The sequence below is a fragment of the Carcharhinus amblyrhynchos genome, chromosome 12 (genome assembly GCF_965287045.1).
Source record: "Carcharhinus amblyrhynchos chromosome 12, sCarAmb.v2.hapA, whole genome shotgun sequence".
In the NCBI taxonomy this organism is placed as follows: Eukaryota; Metazoa; Chordata; class Chondrichthyes; order Carcharhiniformes; family Carcharhinidae; genus Carcharhinus; species Carcharhinus amblyrhynchos.
The window spans coordinates 87,109,022-87,130,270 of NC_137335.1; the positions used below are offsets into that span (position 1 = coordinate 87,109,022).

Sequence of the window (21,249 nt, forward strand, 5' to 3'; positions counted from 1 at the left end):
CCTCTGTTTCATTCAAAACACCTATATCCTGGAATATGTAGTCCTCTTTTAACCAAATCTCCGTTACCGCAACCACATCCAAGACGCTGGAAGATGTGGGCCACTAGGCTATCGGCCAGAATGAAGACCAGCAAGAAATACATTTGATGAAGCTCCAGCATTTTAAGTCGAGTTCCAACTCAAGGGGAGAAGGGAGTTAACACAATGTTTGCTGTTATTACTCTCCAGTACAGGCGGGGGCAGCAGAGTGTTGTCGTCGCAGGTTCGCTTGTTGCGCATGCGTGTGAGTCGAACTGAAGGCTTGCAATGGCGGACAGCGGGTGAGTTGAAGGGGCCTGAATTCAATCGGTCGCCATCGGCTGCTGAGAGAGACCGCACGGCGAGCGGAGTTGGCGTGGGTAACGATTGTGCGAATTATGGGCTTTTCATTCCTGTGAGGGAACACGATGACCCTCGCGGTCGTGGATGAGGCGGAGGACGCCCGGAAATTGTAATATCCAAACCGACCAGGCACATTCCCTCATAGTCAACAGCTAAGGAGTGCAGCACTGTCAGAGGGTCAGTGCCGAGGGAGTGCAGCACTGTCAGAGGGTCAGTGCCGAGGGAGTGCCGCAGAGTCAGAGGGTCAGTGCCGAGGGAGTGCCGCAGAGTCAGAGGGTCAGTGCCGAGGGAGTGCCGCACTGTCAGAGGGTCAGTGCCGAGGGAGTGCAGCACTGTCAGAGGGTCAGTGCCGAGGGAGTGCAGCACTGTCAGAGGGTCAGTGCCGAGGGAGTGCCGCACTGTCAGAGGGTCAGTGCCAAGGGAGTGCAGCACTGTCAGAGGGTCAGTGCCGAGGGAGTGCAGCACTGTCAGAGGGTCAGTGCCGAGGGAGTGCAGCACTGTCAGAGGGTCAGTGCCGAGGGAGTGCCGCAGAGTCAGAGGGTCAGTGCCGAGGGAGTGCCGCACTGTCAGAGGGTCAGTGCCGAGGGAGTGCAGCACTGTCAGAGGGTCAGTGCCGAGGGAGTGCAGCACTGTCAGAGGGTCAGTGCCGAGGGAGTGCCGCACTGTCGGAGGGTCAGTGCCGAGGGAGCGCAGCACTGTCGGAGGGTCAGTGCCGAGGGAGTGCCGCACTGTCGGAGGGTCGGTACCGAGGGAGCGCCGCACTGTCGGAGAGTCAGTGCAGAGGGAGCGCCGCAGTGTCGGAGGGTCAGTGCCGAGGGAGCGCCGGAGGGTCAGTGCCGAGGGAGCGCCGCACTGTTGGAGGGTCGGTGCCGAGGGAGCGCCGCACTGTCGGAGGGGCGGTGCCGAGGGAGTGCCGCAGTGTCGGAGGGTCAGTGCCGAGGGAGTGCAGCACTGTCAGAGGGTCAGTGCCGAGGGAGTGCCGCACTGTCAGAGGGTCAGTGCCAAGGGAGTGCAGCACTGTCAGAGGGTCAGTGCTGAGGGAGTGCAGCACTGTCAGAGGGTCAGTGCCGAGGGAGTGCCGCAGAGTCAGAGGGTCAGTGCCGAGGGAGTGCCGCACTGTCAGAGGGTCAGTGCCGAGGGAGTGCAGCACTGTCAGAGGGTCAGTGCCGAGGGAGTGCAGCACTGTCAGAGGGTCAGTGCCGAGGGAGTGCCGCACTGTCGGAGGGTCAGTGCCGAGGGAGCGCAGCACTGTCGGAGGGTCAGTGCCGAGGGAGTGCCGCACTGTCGGAGGGTCGGTACCGAGGGAGCGCCGCACTGTCGGAGAGTCAGTGCAGAGGGAGCGCCGCAGTGTCGGAGGGTCAGTGCCGAGGGAGCGCCGGAGGGTCGGTGCCGAGGGAGCGCCGCACTGTCGGAGGGGCGGTGCCGAGGGAGTGCCGCAGTGTCGGAGGGTCAGTGCCGAGGCAGTGCCGCACTGTCAGAGGGTCAGTGCAGAGGCAGCGCCGCACTGTCGGAGGGTCAGTGCCGAGGGAGCACAGCACTGTTGGAGGGTCGGTACCGAGGGAGCGCCGCACTGTTGGAGGGTCGGTACCGAGGGAGCGCCGCAATGTCGGAGGGTCGGTACCGAGGGAGCGCCGCATTGTCGGAGAGTCAGTGCAGAGGGAGCGCCGCAGTGTCGGAGGGTCAGTGCCGAGGGAGCGCCGGAGGGTCAGTGCCGAGGGAGCGCCACACTGTCGGAGGGTCGGTGCCGAGGGAGTGTCGGAGGGTCGGTGCCGAGGGAGTGCCACAGTGTCGGAGGGTCAGTGCCGAGGGAGTGCCGCACTGTCAGAGGGTCAGTGCCGAGGCAGTGCCGCACTGTCAGAGGGTCAGTGCCGAGGCAGTGCCGCACTGTCAGAGGGTCAGTGCCGAGGCAGTGCCGCACTGTCGGAGGGTCAGTGCCGAGGGAGCACAGCACTGTCGGAGGGTCGGTACCGAGGGAGCGCCGCACTGTCAGAGGGTCGGTACCGAGGGAGCGCCGCACTGTCGCAGAGTCAGTGCAGAGGGAGCGCCGCACTGTCAGAGGGTCAGTGCCGCAGTGTCGGAGGGTCGGTGCCGAGGGAGCGCCGCAGTGTCGGAGGGTCGGTGCCGAGGGAGCGCCGCAGTGTCGGAGGGTCGGTGCCGAGGGAGCGCCGCACTGTCGGAGGGTCGGTGCCGAGGGAGCGCCGCACTGTCGGAGGGTCGGTGCCGAGGGAGCGCCGCACTGTCGGAGGGTCGGTGCCGAGGGAGCGCCGCACTGTCGGAGGGTCGGTGCCGAGGGAGCGCCGCACTGTCGGAGGGTCGGTGCCGAGGGAGCGCCGCACTGTCGGAGGGTCGGTGCCGAGGGAGCGCCGCACTGTCGGAGGGTCGGTGCCGAGGGAGCGCCGCACTGTCGGAGGGTCGGTGCCGAGGGAGCGCCGCACTGTCGGAGGGTCGGTGCCGAGGGAGCGCCGGAGGGTCGGTGCCGAGGGAGCGCTGCGCTGCCTGGGGGAGGGTCAGTGCCGAGGGAGCGCTGCGCTGCCTGGGGGAGGGTCAGTGCGGAGAGAGCGCCGTGCTGTTGGACGGTTAGTGTTGAGGGTGCGCTGCGCTGTTTCCGCAGGTTATCGCCGAGGGCCCACTGTGCTGCGCACGTGGGCCAGCGCCGAGGGCACGTTGCGTCTCTCCAGGGGTCAGCGCAGAGGGAGTGCCATGCTGTTGAAGTCTGAGGAGCTGAACCTACGTGGAGTGTTGAGGGCACTGCACAAACATTTCCTGCAGAGTTGATGAGGCCTAGATTTTCTTGAGGATCCCAAATAATTTGCGTAATTTTGCAACCTCTGAATCCTTGTGCCTTCTGTCTGCACTGCATCCATAGTATTTTGTTTTAATCTTTCTTGCTGTTCCTCTTTACTTAAATGGCTTTCATTTCAGGTTCTCGTTTTGTTAATGAACTTGCTCTGTGAGATAACACTCTGTATTTTTCAGGGAGAAGAGGAAAATCCCACTTGTCCCAGAGAACCTACTAAAGAAAAGGAAAGCTTACCAAGCCATTAAAGCCACACAGGCTAAGCAAGCATTACAAGAAAAGCGGAAGGTTTGGAATTATTTAAAGGCACAGATAACTTTGTTTTGTACTGTCTGATTAGTTCCTTGTAGTCTCTCTACACCTCAATTCATTGCCACTCTGCCTTGCTGCCTCGAAGCCTTTCTGTTCCTGGGCCAGTCCATCAGTCTCCCTCATAGTCTTCCTCCATCACCCGTCCCTTAATGTTCCTCTCTGCATCCCCAACAGCCCCCATCTCCAGCATTCATTCCTGCCCTATCCCACTGTTGCCCATATTCGTGTGTGTCCCTCCCCTCTCCCTTTGTACCTCTTTGATTTGATTTATTATTGTCACATAAATTAACATACAGTGAAAAGTACTGTTTCTTGCATGCTATATAGACAAAACATAGAGAAGGAAACGAAAGAGTGCAGAATGTAGTGTTACAGACATAGCTAAGGTGTAGAGAAAAATTAACTTAATGCAGGGTATGTCCATTCAAAAGTCTGACAGCAGCAGGGAAGAAGCTGTTCTTTAGTCAGTTGGTATGTGATCTCAGACTTTTCATCTTATTCCCAAAGGAAGAAGGTGGAAGAGAAAATGTCCAGGCTGTGTGTGGTCCTTAATTACGCTGACTGCTTTGCCAAGGGAGCGGGAAGCGTAGACAGAGTCAATGGATGGGAGGCTGGTTTGCGTGATGGATTGGGCTACATTCACAACCTTTCATTGTTCCTTGTGGTCTTGGGCAGAGCAGGAGCCATACCAAGCTGTGGTACACCCAGAAAGAATGCTTTTTATGGTGCATCTGTAAAAGTTGGTGAGAGTCATAGCTGACATGCCAAATTTTCTTAGTCTTCTGAAAAAGTAGAGGCGTTGGGGGCTTTCTTAACTATAGTGTCAGCATGAGGGATCAGGACAGGTTGTTGGTGATCTGGATGCCTAAAAACTTGAAGCTCTCAACCCTTTCTACTTCATCCCCATTGATGTAGACATTCTCTTTACGCTTCCTGAAGTCGATGACTATCTCCTTCGTTTTGTTGACGTTGAGGGAGAGATTATTGTTGCTGCACCACTTCACCAGATTCTCTATCTCATTCCTGTACTCTGTCTTGTCATTGTTTGAGATCCAACGCACTATGGTGGTGTCGTCAGCAAACTTGAAAATCAAATTGCAGGGGATTTTCTCTCCTGCATTTTCCCTCCAACCGACCCCTGTTTGAGATGTACTTAGCCAGTTAGCTCTGCTATTAAGAACATAAGGAATAGGAGCAGGAGTAGGCCATCCAGCCCTTCGAGCCTGCCCCGCCATTCAATAAGATCGTGGCTGATCTGTCGTGGCTCAGTTCCACTTTCCCGCTTTCTCCCCATAACCCTTAATCCCCTCTCTTATCAAAAACCCATCAACCCGCGTCTTAAAAATATTTAGCGAGGCAGCCTCCACCACTTCAATGGGCAGAGAATTCCAGAGATTCACCACCCTTTGAGTGAAGAAGTTCCTCCTCAACTCCGTTCTAAACCGCTCCCCTTTTATCTTGAGGCTGTGCCCCCTAGTCCTACTGTCTTTTTTGAGCGGGAAGAGTCTCTCCACCTCTATCCTATCCATCCCATTCATCATCTTATACGTCTCAATGAGATCTCCCCTCATTCTTCTAAACTCTAACGAGTACAAGCCCAGTTTATTCAGCCTCTCCTCATAGCTCAACCCCCTCAACTCAATTACCCGGTTGTTTCTCTGTCTCTGACTAATGACAATATCCTGTAAAAGGTCCGCACTGCTGAAGCTGAAAGGTCCAAAGGTCTCTTTCAGCCCAATGTATCCCATGCTCCATGAACTGTAACCTTTTAAGTTAATGTTAATCATTCATAGAATCCTAGAAATTTCAGCGCTTAGGATCATTCAGCCCATCATCACATCTCCTCTCTTTTAAAGAGTTCACCCTTATCCCATCAATTCATACTTGTTCTTCCCATAGTCCTATTCACCAGACATGCTTCATTTCCCAGAACTGAACCGAGCAATTCTCTTTCTCTTCTTGGAGTAGACCTGATTTTAAAAAAAGGTGAGGAGCTGAATAACTGTCCCCATGTTTCTGTCCAAATCACAATGTTGTCTGATTTTTCCACATGAAGATTTTTTTATGGGAATCACAACAAGAGGAGCATTTATTTCTCATTTTTAATACCCTTGAGATGATGGTGACCCACTTTAAATACAACTGACTTAATGCTGAACCATTTCAAGATCAGTTAAAAGTCAGCCACATTGAAATCACATATAGGCTAGACCTACAAGGACAGAAAATAGAATGGAATCATAGAATAATTACAGCACCGAAGGAGACCATTTGGCTCATTGTGCATGTGCCTGCAAAAGCAACTCAGGTAGCCCTCCTTCCACTTCTTTTCCATGTAGAGCAGCAGATTCTTTCTTTTCAGGCAACTATCTAGGATCATTTAAAATTCATGATTGGATCTTACTCCACACCACCAATGCATTTCAGATCCTAAGCTTACTGTGTAAAAAATATTTCCTCAGGTTCTTTCTTTGGTTTGAATTGGAAGCAAGAATATGTCACTTGGCCCCTCAAGCTGACCTAATTGTAACTTTGACTTCACGTTCCCATCTACCTCTGATAACTAATCACTCACTTGCTAATAAAGAATCTATCTAGCTCTGCCTTAAAAATATTCAGAGACTCTGCTTTTGCCACCTTTTGAGAAAGAGGGTGAATAGTAGAAAGAGAGGTGAATAGTAGGAAGAGAGAAGAGAAGGTTGAGGACAGCACAGAAGTTAAAGAGAGCACATTAAATAGTAAAGGCAGTGTTAGTAATCCTAATACTTGACAGGTCAGGTAAAAGCAAAACAGAGAGCAAGGCAAGTCCTGATTAAACTGCATTTACTTTAATACAATTCCATTAGGTTTAAGATAGCTATGGAGAATGATAGGTTAAAGTTAAAATTCTAAATTGGGGCAAGGCCAATTTTGGTGGTATCAGACAGTTAATTGGAGGAGTCTGTGGGAAGGCAAAGGATCGTCTGTTAAGTGGGAGGTTTTCAAAAGTGTGAAAAGTGTGTTAGTTATGGTTCAGGGTAAACACATTCCTATTAGAGCGAAGGGCAAGGCTTGGCAAGGCAAGGTAAAGAAGTAGGGAACCCTGTATGACTTGGGATATTGAGGCCCTGGACAGTAAGAAGGAGGCATATAACACGCATAGGCAGCTGGGATCAAATAAATCCCTTGAAGAGTATAGAGGTTGTAGCGGGTAGAGTTAAGAGAGAAATCAGGAGGGAAAAAGGGGACACAAGATTGTTTTGGCAGGTAAGGCAAAGGCAAATCCAAAAAGTTTCTACAAATACATAAAGAGCAAAAGAGTAACCAGGTAGAGAGTAGGACGTCTTAAGGATCATCAGGTCATCTATGTGTAGATCCACAAGAGATGGGTGAGATCCTAAATTAATATTTCTCATATAGAACATAGAACATTACAGCACAGAACAGGCCCTTCGGCCCACGATGTTGCGCCGACCAGTTACAAAACAATGACCCACTAACCTAAACCAATCCCTTTTCGTCCATAAACCTATCCACGGATCTCTTAAACGCCCCCAAACTAGGCGCATTTACAACTGCAGCAGGCAGGGCATTCCAATCCCTCACCACCCTCTGGGTAAAGAACCTACCCCTGACATCCGTCCTATAACTACCCCCCCTTAATTTAAAGCCATGCCCCCTCGTGCTAGATTTCTCCATCAGAGGAAAAAGGCTATCACTATCCACCCTATCTAAACCTCTAATCATCTTATATGTTTCAATAAGATCCCCTCTTAGCCGCCTTCTTTCCAGCAAACACAACCCCAAATCCCTCAGCCTCCCCTCCATACCAGGCAACATCCTGGTAAACCTCCTCTGCACCCTCTCCAAAGCCTCCACATCCTTCCTGTAATGTGGGGACCAGAACTGCACACAGTACTCCAAGTGCGGCCGCACCAGAGTTGTGTACAGTTGCAACATAACGCTGCGACTCCTAAATTCAATCCCCCTATCAATAAACGCCAAGACACCGTATGCCTTCTTAACAACCTTATCTACTTGATTCCCAACTTTCAGGGATCTATGTACACATACACCTAGATCCCTCTGCTCATCCACACTATTCAAAGTCCTCCCGTTAGCCCTATACTCGACACATCTGTTATTCCTACCAAAGTGAATTACCTCACACTTCTCCACATTAAACTCCATCCGCCACCTCTCGGCCCAGCTCTGCAACCTGTCTAAGTCTTCCTGCAAACTATGACACCCTTCCTCACTATCTACCACACCTCTGACTTTGGTGTCATCAGCAAATTTACTAATCCACCCAACTATACCCTCATCCAGATCATTAATAAAAATTACAAACAGCAGTGGCCCCAAAACAGATCCCTGAGGCACACCACTCGTAACCGAACTCCATGATGAATATTTACCATCAACCACCACCCTCTGTCTCCTATCTGCTAGCCAATTCCTGATCCAATTCCCTAGATTACCCCCAATCCCATACATCTGCATTTTCTGCAGAAGCCTACCATGGTGAACCTTATCAAACGCCTTACTAAAATCCATATACACCACGTCCACTGCCTTACCCCCATCCACCTCTTTGGTCACTTTCTCAAAAAACTCAATAAGGTTAGTAAGGCACGACCTACCCGCCACAAAACCATGCTGACTATCTCCAATCAATTCATTACTCTCCAAATAACTATAAATCCTATCCCTAATAATTTTTTCTAAAACTTTGCCCACAACAGAAGTGAGACACACCGGTCTATAATTCCCGGGGAAGTCTCTTCCCCTTCTTAAACAATGGGACAACATTCGCTAACCTCCAATCTTCCGGTACTATACCAGAGGCCAACGACGACCTGAAGATCAGAGCCAGAGGCTCTGCAATCACTTCTCTTGCCTCCCAGAGAATCCTGGGGTAAATCCCATCCGGACCAGGGGACTTATCTATTTTCAGACCTTCCAGAATATCCAGCACATCCTCCTTATCAACTGTAACACTGTCAATTCTACTCCCCTGCAACCCAGTGTCCTCCTCAGCTATATCCATGTCCCCCTGCGTGAACACCGAAGAGAAATATTGGTTCAATGCCTCTCCAATCTCCTCCGGTTCCACACATAACTTCCCTCTGCTGTCTATAACTGGCCCTAATCTTGCCCTAACCAACCTTCTGTTCTTGACATACCTATAGAACGCCTTAGGATTCTCCTTAACCCTATCAGCCAAAGTCTTCTCATGTCCTCTTTTAGCCCTTCTTAGCTCACTCTTCAACTCCCTCCTAGCCAATCTAAAGCTTTCTAGTGCACTACCCGAGCCCTCACGTCTCATCCGAACATAAGCCTCCTTTTTCCTTTTAACCAACGAATCAACTTTTTTGGTGCACCACGGTTCCCTAGCCCTACCAATTCCTCCTTGCCTGACAGGGACATACCTATCACAGACTCGCAGTAGCTGCTCCTTGAAAAAACTCCACATTTCGGACGTTCCCAGTCCCTGTAATCTCCTAGTCCAACCTATGCTTCCTAATTCTCTCCTAATAGCCTCATAATTACCCTTCCCCCAGCTAAAACCACTGGCCCGAGGTTCATGCCTATCCCTTTCCATCACTAAGGTGAACGTAACCAAATTGTGGTCACTATCACCAAAATGCACACCAACTTCCAAGTCTAGCACCTGGTCTGGCTCATTTCCCAGCACCAAATCCAATATAGCCTCACCTCTAGTTGGCCTATCTACATACTGAGTCAAAAAACCTTCCTGCACGCTTTGTACAAAAACTGACCCCTCTAACGAGCTAGAGCTATAACAATTCCAATCAATATTAGTAAAGTTAAAATCCCCCATAACAATTACCCTATTACTTTCACTCCTAACCAGGATCGTCTCCGCAATCCTTTCCTCAACCTCTCTAGAACTTTTAGGAGGTCTATAAAAGACTCCCAACAGGGTGACCTCCCCTCTCCTATTTCTAATCTCCGCCCATACTACCTCAACAGACAAGTCCTCATCAAACTTCCTCTCTGACACTGTGATACAGTCCCTGACCAATAATGCTACCCCTCCCCCCCTTCTACCTCCTCCTCTACTCCGACTAAAACATTTGAACCCCGGGACCTGCAGCAACCATTCCTGACCCTGCTCTATCCATGTCTCTGAAATGGCCACAACATCGAAGTCCCAGGTACTGATCCACGCTGCAAGTTCATCCACTTTATTGCGAATACTCCTCGCATTAAAGTATACGCATTTCAAACCCTGCTCCACCCCACCCCTGCGATGCTGTGCATTGCAGTCCCCATCTATGCCCCCCTCACTTTCAACCCCTCTACTCAGGATCCCACCCCCCCTCCGAATCAGTTTAAACCTCCCTGCATAGCCTTCACTGTTGAGAAAATAGCATTCACTGTTGAGAAAAGCATGGATGTTAGGGAACTTGGGAAATAGTGATGTCTTGAGGGGTGTACACGCAACAGAGAAGGAGGTACTGGAATTCTTGAAGTGCATCAAGATAGACAAATTCCTGGGACCTGATGAAGTGTATCCCAGGACATTGTGGGAGGCTAGGGAGGAAATTGCAGGTCCCCTAGCCGAGATATTTGAATCATTGAATGTCACAGATGAAGTGCTTGAAGATTGGAGAGTAGCAAATGTTGTGCCTTTGTTTAAAAAGGACTGCAGGGAAAAGACTGGAAACTACAGGCCAGTGAGCCTCACATCTGCGATGGTTAAATTGTTGGGGGGTATTTTGAAAGACAGAATCCACAGGCACTTAGTGATGCAAGTACTGATTAGGGACAGTCAGCATGGCTTTGTGAGTGGAAAATCATGTCGCACAAATTTGATTGAGTTTTTTGAAGGAGTAACCAAGAAGGTAGATGAGGGCAGTGCAGTTGATGTTGTCTACATGGACTTTAGCAAGAATTCTCTGCCCGTTGAAGTGGTGGAGGCTGCCTTGCTAAATATTTTTAAGATGCGGGTTGATGGGTTTTTGATAAGAGAGGGGATTAAGGGTTATGGGGAGAGGGCGGGAAAGTGGAACTGAGCAGCGACAGATCAGCCATGATCTTATTGAATGGCGGGGCAGGCTCGAAGGGCTAGATGGCCTACTCCTGCTCCTATTTCTTATGTTCTTAATATCCTTTATACTGTCACCATGTCCTTTTCACAACTTGCTTTCCTACTGACCTTTGAGTCATTAGCAAATTTAGCAACTTCAGTCTCTCGTCCAAATTATTTGTATAAATTGTAGAAGGTTGAGGCCCCAGCACTGATCCCTGTGGCACACTATTCCTGCCAACTAGAAAATGACCCACTTATCTAGCTAATCTCCTATCCAGGCTAATAAGTTTCAACCTTGCAACATGTCTTTCTATTTTCTGCAATAACCTTTGATGTGACACTTCATCAAATGTCTTCTGGAAATATAAGTACAGTACATAAATCAGTTCCCCTTTATTCGCAGCACGTTAATTCAAATATTTTTAAATTGATTTAACAAAATTTTCCTTGCACAAAATCACATTGTCTGATTATCATCAATTTTTCTAAGTGCGCTGATATAGCTTCTAGCATTTTCCCTGTTGTTAGTTAAATGTTCGTTAACTGGCTTGCAGTTTGCTACTTTGTGACTTCTCTTTTTGAATCAAGGTGTTACATTTGCTGTGTTTCATTCTAATAAAACATTCCCTGAATATTGGCAAATTTTGGAAAATTCAATCCAATGGATCAACTATCTCACTGCCACTTCTTTTAAGGCTTTAGGATGAAGTCCTTCAGGCCACAGAAACTTGTCAGGCTACAGCTCCAACAATTTGTTCAGTACCACTTCCCTGACTATAAAGTCGTGGTCCTTCCTCCTTTCCATTTTCTGATTTCCAGCTATTTTTGGGAAATTACTTGCATCTTCAAAGTGAAGACTAATGCAAAATATCTGTTCAATTCATCTGCCATCTCGTTATTTTCTATTATTAATTCCCAGACTCACTTCCTGTAGAACTGAAGCTCAGTTTGTTAACTCTTTAATGCCCTGCCTGCTGCAGTTGTAAATGTGCCTAGTTTGGGGACGTTTAAGACATCCGTGGATAGGTTTATGGATGAAAAGGGATTGGTTTAAGTTAGAGGGTCATTGTTTTTTAACTGGTCGGTGCAACATCGTGGGCCGAAGGGCCTGTTCTGCGCTGTAATGTTCTATGTTCTATGTTCATTGCAGATTGTTGTAAAAACCCATCTGGTTCACTAATGACCTTTAGGGAAGGAAATCTGCTGTCCTTAGCTGGCCTGGCTTACACATGCTCCAGATCCATAGCATTGCAGTTGACTCTTAAATGCCCTCTAAAAAAGGGCAATGAGGCATAGGCAATAAGTGCTGGCCTAACCAGTGACACCCATTCCATGAACAAATTAAAAAAATAGATGGTAGGCCCTCTTCTTGGAATGTAACTATTCTGTGCATTTTGAGACATCCCCTTAAATGTTTGCCACTGTAGCACTATAGATCTAACCTTTCATCCACTTTACCAGTTCACTTTGTCTAGCTCTTTTTCATGCCTTTCCTAATTGCCATTATTTAAGTTCAGGCCCATTCTTTTGCCTCCTAAACTAAATGTAAAGCTCAATCATTTGATCACTGCTACATGCAGGTGCCTTCACTATTAATGAACCTTATCTCGTTGCCCAATACAAGGTCTGTTAGAGTCTTCTGTCTGGTTGGTGCCAGAATGTGCTGTTCTAAGAAACCAGTTATAATACAATTGATTCCTGAGAACTGTATTGTAACTCGGAAAATCATAAAACCGAACCAGTCTCTCTAATGTTATAAATGCGAATTGGTTCCTGAACCAAGACATGCTATCCTATGTTCAGTGAAAATAGAACATAGAACATTACAGCGCAGAACAGGCCCTTCGGCCCACGATGTTGCGCCGACCAGTTAAAAAGCAATGACCCTCTAACCTAAACCAAACCCTTTCCATCCATAAACCTATCCACGGATCTCTTAAACGCCCCCAAACTAGGCGCATTTACAACTGCAGCAGGCAGGGCATTCCAATCCCTCACCACCCTCTGGGTAAAGAACCTACCCCTGATAGGATAAATTTTGAGATCTTGTCGCAATGTAATTGCCTTACAATAGTGTATTTTCCATGATATAGTGGTGCTTACATTTTTAAAAACACTTCTGTACTGCGAGAACTAATTTGCCCTTCGTGAGCTTGTGAAAGGTGGAACATAATGGAACAAAGCAGTTGGCAAGGACCAACAGTTCACTTGCGTGGCATCATAAAGTTGAAATCGACATTGTAAAGTCAATACAGGGTGTCAGGATTTAATCGTAAGTGTGGTTCAAATCCAGGACTGCCAGTATTTGGAAAACATTCAATGAACCCCTCATTTTGGCTCTTTTGCCATTCCGATTAAATTGTCCTCTAGTGTTTGACCCTTATGGGAATGCTATGTCCCTGTGTTATATGTCAGCCCCCTTGTAATTTTGAACACTCCTTTCAAATCTTTTCTCCAGCTTTTCTGATCTGTTGTCTGAAACCCTCATCCTTGAAACCATTCTTGTAAATCTATTCTGCATTATCTCTATTGTATGGTACCTACAATTAGACACAGTGCTGCAGTGTTTTATAACCTTGCTTTTGTACTCTGTACTTGCTCCTTTCTGTGAAACCATGATACTATGTGTGGTTGCCATATAAAACCTTTTCTCAACTTGATCTTCCACCTTCAATGATTTTGTGCACGTTTTCCCCTAAGTCTCCCGCTTTAGAATTGTCTTTTATTTTGTATTACCTCTCCTTGGTCTTCACACTTATCTGCATTCAATTTTATCTGTCACATGCCGACTCATTCCATCATTCTGCATAGGTCCTCTTGAAGTCAATCACTATTGCCCTCATAGTTCACAATACTTCCAAATCTTGCGTCATCTGCAGAGTTTGAGATAGTGCCTTGTGTACTTCAATTGAAATCACAGATATAGATCAAGAAAAGCAGTGATGGTAATATTGAACCCCTGGGAAATCCCATAATATGCCCTAACGTAACCCTTCCTCTAGCCTGAAACCACAATTCTGTTCCCAGTCACTCAGTCAACTTCATATCCATCCTGTCATTGTCCCTTTTATTCTATGCATTGCGTAGCCCTTTATCAAAACTTTTGCAAGTCAGTGAACAACACAGCACAGGAACAGGCCCTTCGGCCCTACAAGCCTGCATCGATCATATGTTCCTAACTAGCCCATCCGTTTGAATCCCTGTATTCCCAGTCTGTTCATGTGGCTATCTAGATAAATCTTAAATGATCCTAGCGTGTCTGCCTCAACCACCTTGCTTGGTAATGCATTCCAGGTCCCACCACTCTCTGAGTAAAATACGTGCCCCGCATATCTGTATTGAACCTTTCTCCCCCTTACCTTGAACTTGTGACCCCTTGTGTTTGTCATTTCTGACCTGGGAAAAAGCTTCCAACTGTTCACCCTATATATGCCCCTCATAATTTGATAAACTCCTATTAGGTCGCTACTCAACCTCCATCTTTCCAGGGAGAACAACCCTAGTTCACTCAATCTCACCTCATAGCTAATACCCTCCATACCAGGCAACATCCTGGTAAACCTTATCTGCACTCTTTCCAAAGCCTCCACATCCTTCTGGTAGTGTGGCGACCAGAACTGGACGCAGTATTCCAAATGTGGTCTAATCCACGTTCTATATAACTGCAACATCATATGCCAATTTTTATACTCTGTGCCCCGTCCAATAAAGGCAAGCATGCCATATGCCTTCTTCACCACCCTTTCCACCTGTGTTGCCACCTTTAAGGATCTGTGGACTTGCACACCCAGGTCCCTCTGTGTCGATACTCCTGATGGTTCTGCCATTTATTGTGTAGCTCCCCCCTGTATTAGGATGCATCACTTTGCATTTATCTCGATGAAATTTCATCTGCCATTTCTCTGCATAATTTCCAAGCCTATCTATATCCTGCTGTATTCTCTGACGATGTCCATCGCTATCCGCAACTCCAGCAATCTTTGTGTCGTCCACAAACTTACTACTTACTAGTAAGTCATAAGAACATAAGAAGTAGGAGCACGAGTAGGCCATCTAGCCTTTCGAGCCTGCCCCGCCATTCAATAAGATCATGGCTGATCTGAAGTGGCTCAGTTCCACTTTCCCGCTTTTTCCCCATAACCCTTAATTCCCTTGTCTGCCAAAAACCTATCTACCCGTGTTTTAAATATATTTAGCGAGGTAGCCTCCAGCACTTCAATGGGCAGAGAATTCCAGAGATTCACCACTCTTTGAGTGAAGAAGTTCCTCCTCAACTCCGTTCTGAACTGCCCCCCCCCTTATGTTGAGGCTGTGCTCTCTAGTCCTGCTGTCCTTTCTGAGCGGGAAGAATCTCTCTACCTCTACCCTATCCATCCCTTTCATTATCTTATACGTCTCTATAAGATTCCCCCTCATCCTTCTAAACTCCAACGAGTACAGACCCAGTCTATTTAGTCTCTCTTCATAGTCCAACCCCCTCATCTCCAGTATCAGCCTGGTGAACCTCCTCTGCACTCCCTCCAAGGCCAAAATATCCTTGTGCAAGTGTGGCGACCAAAACTGCACACAGTACTCCAGCTGCGGCCTCACCACTGCCCTGTACTGTTGCAGCAAGATCTCCCTGCTTTTATATTCTATCCTCCTCGCTATAAAGGCGAGCATCCCATTTGCCTTCTTGATCACCTGCTGCACTTGCAGACTGGGTTTTTGCAACTCACGCACAAGGACCCCCAGGTCCCTATGCACCGTAGCATGCTGCAGCTTTTCGCCCTTTAAATAGTAATCCCTCCTACTATTATTCCTGCCAAAGTGGATAACCTCACACTTGCTAACATTGTACTCCATCTGCCAGGTCCTCGCCCACTCGCTCAGCCTATCCAGATCCCTCTGCAGACTTTCCACACCCTCCGCACAATTTGCTTTTCCACTCATCTTCGTGTCATCAGCAAATTTCGTCACCCTACACTCAGCCCCTTCCTCCAGATCATCTATATAAATGGTAAATAGCTGCAGCCCCAGCACCGATCCCTGCGGCACTCCACTAGTTACCAACCGCCAATCAGAATAGCACCCATTGATACCAACTCTCTGCCTCCTATTAGACAACCAATCCTCTATCCACGCCAACACCTTACCCCCAACTCCATGCCCCCTAACCTTCTGTAACAACCTTTTGTGCGGCACCTTATCAAACGCCTTTTGAAAATTGAGAAACACCAAATCCACCGGTTCCCCTCTGTCTACCGCACTAGTCACATCCTCATAGAATTCCAATAAATTTGTCAAACACGACTTCCCCTTAACAAATCTGTGCTGCGTCTGCTCTATCAAACAATTCTTTTCTAGGTGCCTCGCTATTTAGAACATAGAACACTACAGCACAAACAGGCCCTTCGGCCCACGAGTTGCGCCGATCACATCAACACCTACCAATCTATAGACCTATCTATAACCCCCAATCCCATTAAATCCCATATACTCATCCAGAAGTCTTTTAAAAGACCCCAGCGAGTTCGCCTCCACCACCACTGACGGCAGCCGATTCCATTCACTCACCACCCTCTGAGTGAAAAACTTACCCCTAACATCACTTCTGTACTTGCCCCCCTGCACCTTAAATCTGTGTCCTCTCGTAGCGACCATTTCAACCCGGGGAAATAGCCTCTGAGAATCCACCCTATCCCTCTCAACATTTTATAAACTTCTATCAGGTCGCCTCTCAACCTACGCCTCTCCAGGGAAAAAAGTCCCGGCTCCCTCAACCTGACTTCATAAGGCATGCCTCCCAGTCCAGGCAACATCCTTGTAAATCTCCTCTGTACCCTTTCAATAACTTCTACGTCCTTCCTATAGTGAGGCGACCAGAACTGCGCACAGTACTCCAAATGAGGCCTGACAAGGGTCTTATAAAGTTGCAGCATTATCTCCCGATTCCTAAACTCAATCCCTCGATTAATGAAGGCCAGTACACCATACGCCTTCCTGACCACATCCTCCACCTGCGAGGCCGATTTAAGAGTCCTGTGGACCCGGACCCCAAGATCCTTCTGCTCTTCAACACTACTAAGACTCCTGCCCTTGATAGTGTACTCGTTCATCCCATTGGTTCTGCCAAAATGGACGACTACACATTTATCCGCGTTGAAGTCCATCTGCCACTTCTCCGCCCAGTCCTGCATCCTATTTATGTCCTGCTGCAACTTTTGACATCCTTCCAGACCATCCACAACACCACCGACCTTCATGTCATCAGCGAACTTGCTTACCCATCCCTCCACTTCCTCTTCTAGGTCATTCATGAAAATGACAAACAGCAAGGGTCCTAGAACGGATCCCTGGGGCACTCCACTGGTGACTGACCTCCATGCCGAAAAAGACCCATCCACAACCACTCTCTGCCTTCTGCAGGCAAGCCAGTTCTGGATCCACAAGGCCAAAGGCCCTTGGATCCCATGCCCTCTCACCTTCTCAAGAAGTCTTCTCTAGAAGTATTTCTTCTTTGATGATGGATTCAAGCATTTTCCCAACAACAGACGTTAAACTAACCAGCCTATAATTCCCTGCCTTTTGCCTGCTACCTTTTTTAAACAACTGCGTAACATTAGCCGTTTTCCAATCTTCCGGCACTTCCCCATGTATATTACAATCCATGTATATTACAATCATCAACTTTCTCTGTTAACCTCATTATAAAAACTCTCACCCAAGTTAGTTAGACATGTTTTGTCCTTAACAAAGCTGTGCTGACTTCCTTTTAATTATCCACATTTATCCAAGTGACTTCAATTTTGTCATGGATATCCTTTCTAAATGCTTTCCCATCACTGGCATTAAATTTACTACCCCTTTTTTAATAAGGATGTAATATTTGCAGTTCTCTAGTTCTCTGGCACCATCACTGTATCAAAGGACAATTGACAGATTATGGGCCAGTCCTTCTGGAATTTCCATGCTCACTTCCTTCAGCAACCTTGGATGTTTCACATCTTATCAGCTACAAGTATAGTCAGCCTTTTGTAAATTCCTCTATCAGTTTTTAGCCCATTCAGTGTTTCAAATACCACTTCCTTCACTCTAATTTTAGAAGCCATGATGCGGAGATGCCGGCATTGAACTGGGGTGGGCATGGGAAGAAGTCTCATGACACCAGGTTAAAGCCCAACAGGTTTCTCTGGAATCACAAGCTTTCAGAGTGCTGCTCCTTCATCAGATGCCTGATGAAGGAGCAGCGTTCTGAAAGCTCGTGACTTCAAATAAACCTATTGGATTTTAACCTGGTGTTGTGAGACTTACTAATTTTACTACTTGATAAAGGCAGATGCAAATTATTAGTATCTTAGCCATATCCCTTGATCCCCGTCCTCGCCTAAAGGACAGTAGTGAATCAATTTGGCATGTGTATGGTTACTATTACTGGTAATAGGTTTTCATTTTGGGTTTTATTCAATTGAACTTCATTCCTCAGCTGATTTGATGGGATTTCATTTTTTGTCTCGGGATCATTAGTCCAGGCCTCTATGCCAATATATCCACACATAAAAATGGTTAAAATGTATTGAATCTATTCTCTGTCTTATCTTTGGGTCAGATTGTGTAAAACAAGCATAGTATTAAGGGAGTGCTGCATTGATCTTTCAGCTGGAGCATTGAATGAGGCCTTGTTTGCAAAAGTAGCTAATAAGGGAGAAACATGGGTAGAGTAGCCGATCTGTGTGTTTTATGAGGCGCATTGCCTAAAATTCATAGGCTATACCTGATTGCACATCATACAAAACCTTTCAAAATAATGTTAATTAATTTTAATTTAGATTTTTGAGTTGATTTTTAAAATGCCTTTGAGTGAGGCACTGAATTGTTATTTGTTCATTCGCTTATTGAAACCAATACTAGTTGCACATGTATCATTCCAGCTTCAGAAGGGGAAACAGATTCGGTTTAAACGAGTTGAGAGTTTTATAAGGGACTCCAGGCAGAAATATCGCGATGAAGTGCGATTCATTCGAATGGCAAAAAAGCCAGGCGTAACCGAAGTACCTGTGGGACAGAAGTTGGTGTTTGCAGTGCGGCTCAGACAGTGAGTATCATACAGGGAAGATAAATGTTTTCCATTTGGCGGATTTCTGATATTCGCTTCTCGAAATCTGCCATTTTAAACATATGACCTTCAGGGCTAGTCCAAATGCAGGAGTTTAAAAAAGATCACAGCTGCGCTGTCACATGGTGGTGAAGCGATAATGGCACTGGGCTTGTAATCCAGAGGCTCAGGCAAATGCTGTGAGGACTTGGGTTCCATCCCTCCACAGCAGTGGTAGAATTTCAATTCAATTAATAAAATTTGGATTAAAAGCTAGTCTCAGTAATTGTGACAGTGGAACTATCATTGAAGTTGTAAAAACTCAATCGGTTCATTAATTCATGAATGTCTTAGGGAAGAAAATTTGCCATGCATAGCTGTTCGGGCCTACATGTGACTCCAGCTTAACAGTAATGTGATTGATTCTTAACTGCCCTGCGCGATGGCCTAACAAGCCACTGAGTTCAAGGGCAATTAGGGATGGGCAACAAATATTGGCCTTCCCTGCGACACCCATATCCCATGAAAAGTCACTGAGACCAGGGACTGACTGCAGTTATGATTATGAAATAAATCCCTTCACCAAAATCCTTTCGTTTACAACTCTAACTGAAGTACAGAGGGTTCTGCCAGGCAGCAGTCTACCTCCAGGGGTGTCAAGAGGAACTGACACTACCAGTTAAGTATAAGGCAAAACTCCCTGGTTGGCCCATCAATTGGATTCTTAATCAAGGAGTTCATATTCCAATAGGCCAACTTCAATGGCCTGATTGAAGTCGTAAAAAATAGAATGAACCTATTTCTGTCAAACAGCAGTTACTGTGGCTGGTTCTGCTTGGCCTGATCCTATCTGGTCCCTCACCCTTGATTCACCCTCATTTGCTCTCTCACCCCCTGCCTCTACTCATCTGTCCCTTCTACCCCAATTACCTCTTCCCCCATCTCCTCCATCTGTTATCCCCTTTGGCCTACCACCTCCTTCCTTTCACTCCCACCTGTCTGTCCACTGTTTGTGACTAGTGCCTGATCTTTACTTCAATCAGCTAACTGTGCTCGGTTTTGGCAGGATTCACGGGGTTAGTCCAAAGGTCCGGAAAATTGTTCAGATGTTGCGGCTCCGCAAACTCTACAGTGGGACCTTTGTCAAATTGAACAAGACATCGTTGAAAATGCTGAAAATGGTGGAGCCCTATGTTGCCTGGGGGTAAGGATTCCTATAAATCTAACATCTTTGGCTTACTCATGAACTGTTAGTTTATATTTTATACACTTCATGAGAACAACAATCTAGAGTCCAAGACCTGATTTGTTGAGGAATGCTATATTTGCCTCTGTGTAAGATTGCTATTCAACAATAGAACAATGCCTGTTGTCAGATAACTGCCAATCGCACAGTAGTGGCCTGTGTAATCTGTGAAATGCTGAAATTTCTCCCATCACTATCACTGTAAACCATTTGTTTATGAGTAAATTGTAAACCGAGTCAAGAAGGAATTCAAGGATTTTGGCCCAGCAACAGGGATGAAGGAACAGCGATATAGTTCCAAGTCATAAGGTGATCCATAATGTGGAGGGGGAGCTAGAGTGTGTTGCTTTTCCATGTATCAGCTTGTTCTTATAGATGGTAGAGCATGGGTCTGAAAGGTATTGTTGAAGCATAAATGAGATTTCATGGAGTCCAGGCTTAATATTGAGGAATCCCAGACCCACCTGGGTATGCAAGTCCACAGGTCTTTGAAGGTGGCATCACAGGTGGAGAAGGTGGTGAAGAAGGCATATGGCATGCTTGCCTTTATAGGACGGGGCATAGAGTATAAAAATTGGCATTTGATGTTACAGCTGTATAGAACGTTGGTTAGATCACATTTCGAGTACTGTGTCCAGTTCTGGTCGCTACACTACCAGAAGGACGTGGAGACTTTGGAGAGAGTACAGAAAAGGTTTACCAGGATGGGGTATGGAGGGTCTTAGCCGTGAGGAGAGATTGGGTAAACTGGGCTTGTTCTCCCTGGAAAGACAGAGAATGAGGAGAGACCTAATAGAGGTGTATAAAATTATGAAGAGCATAGATAGGGTGAACAGTGGGAAGATTTTTCCCAGGTCGGAGATGACGATCACGCGGGGTCACAGGTTCAAGGTGAAGGGGGCGAGGTTTAACTCAGATATCAGAGGAATGTATTTTACACAGAGGGTGGTGGGGACCTGAAATGTGCTGCCAAGCAGGGTGGTGGAGGCGGACACGCTGGGATCGTTTAAGACTTATCTGGATAGCCACATGAACAGACTGGGAATGGAGGGATACAAACAAAAGGTCTAGCTGGACCAATGAGCGGCGCAGGCTTGGAAGGCCGAAGGGCCTGTTTCCTGTGCTGTTTTGTTCTTTGTCCCCACTATAATCATGTCTCCCATTTAAAGCACGTTCTAACAGTACCTTTTCGTTTTAGTCTAGTTGGTGCATTAGGGGCCTTCTGTAATGCACTGCTGCCATTTTCATTTTAGTGTGGTTATTGAGGGTACGACGTTGTTCCACCCATCGATTAGTGTGGTGAGATGGGAGTTAGCATGCAAAGTTATCAGATTTGTACCCCGGCACCAAACGGTTTTCTATCTCCCCAGCCCGCTTCGCTATTAGCATGAATTTGAATG

At 47.1% G+C, this 21,249-nt stretch overlaps 1 protein-coding gene across 1 annotated transcript in view; it reads left to right on the forward strand.

Moving 5' to 3' along the window:
- The first annotated feature begins 237 nt into the window (after nucleotides 1–237).
- The window catches only part of rpl7l1 (ribosomal protein L7-like 1), a 72,372-nt gene continuing 51,360 nt past the window's right edge, over nucleotides 238–21,249 (forward strand). Inside the window, exons 1-4 of the mRNA XM_080200887.1 lie at nucleotides 238–320; nucleotides 3,358–3,466; nucleotides 18,440–18,603; nucleotides 19,670–19,807. Coding sequence (XP_080057013.1) covers nucleotides 307–320; nucleotides 3,358–3,466; nucleotides 18,440–18,603; nucleotides 19,670–19,807 — 425 coding nt within the window. The 5' untranslated portion in view covers nucleotides 238–306. The remainder of the gene's footprint in view (nucleotides 321–3,357; nucleotides 3,467–18,439; nucleotides 18,604–19,669; nucleotides 19,808–21,249) is intronic.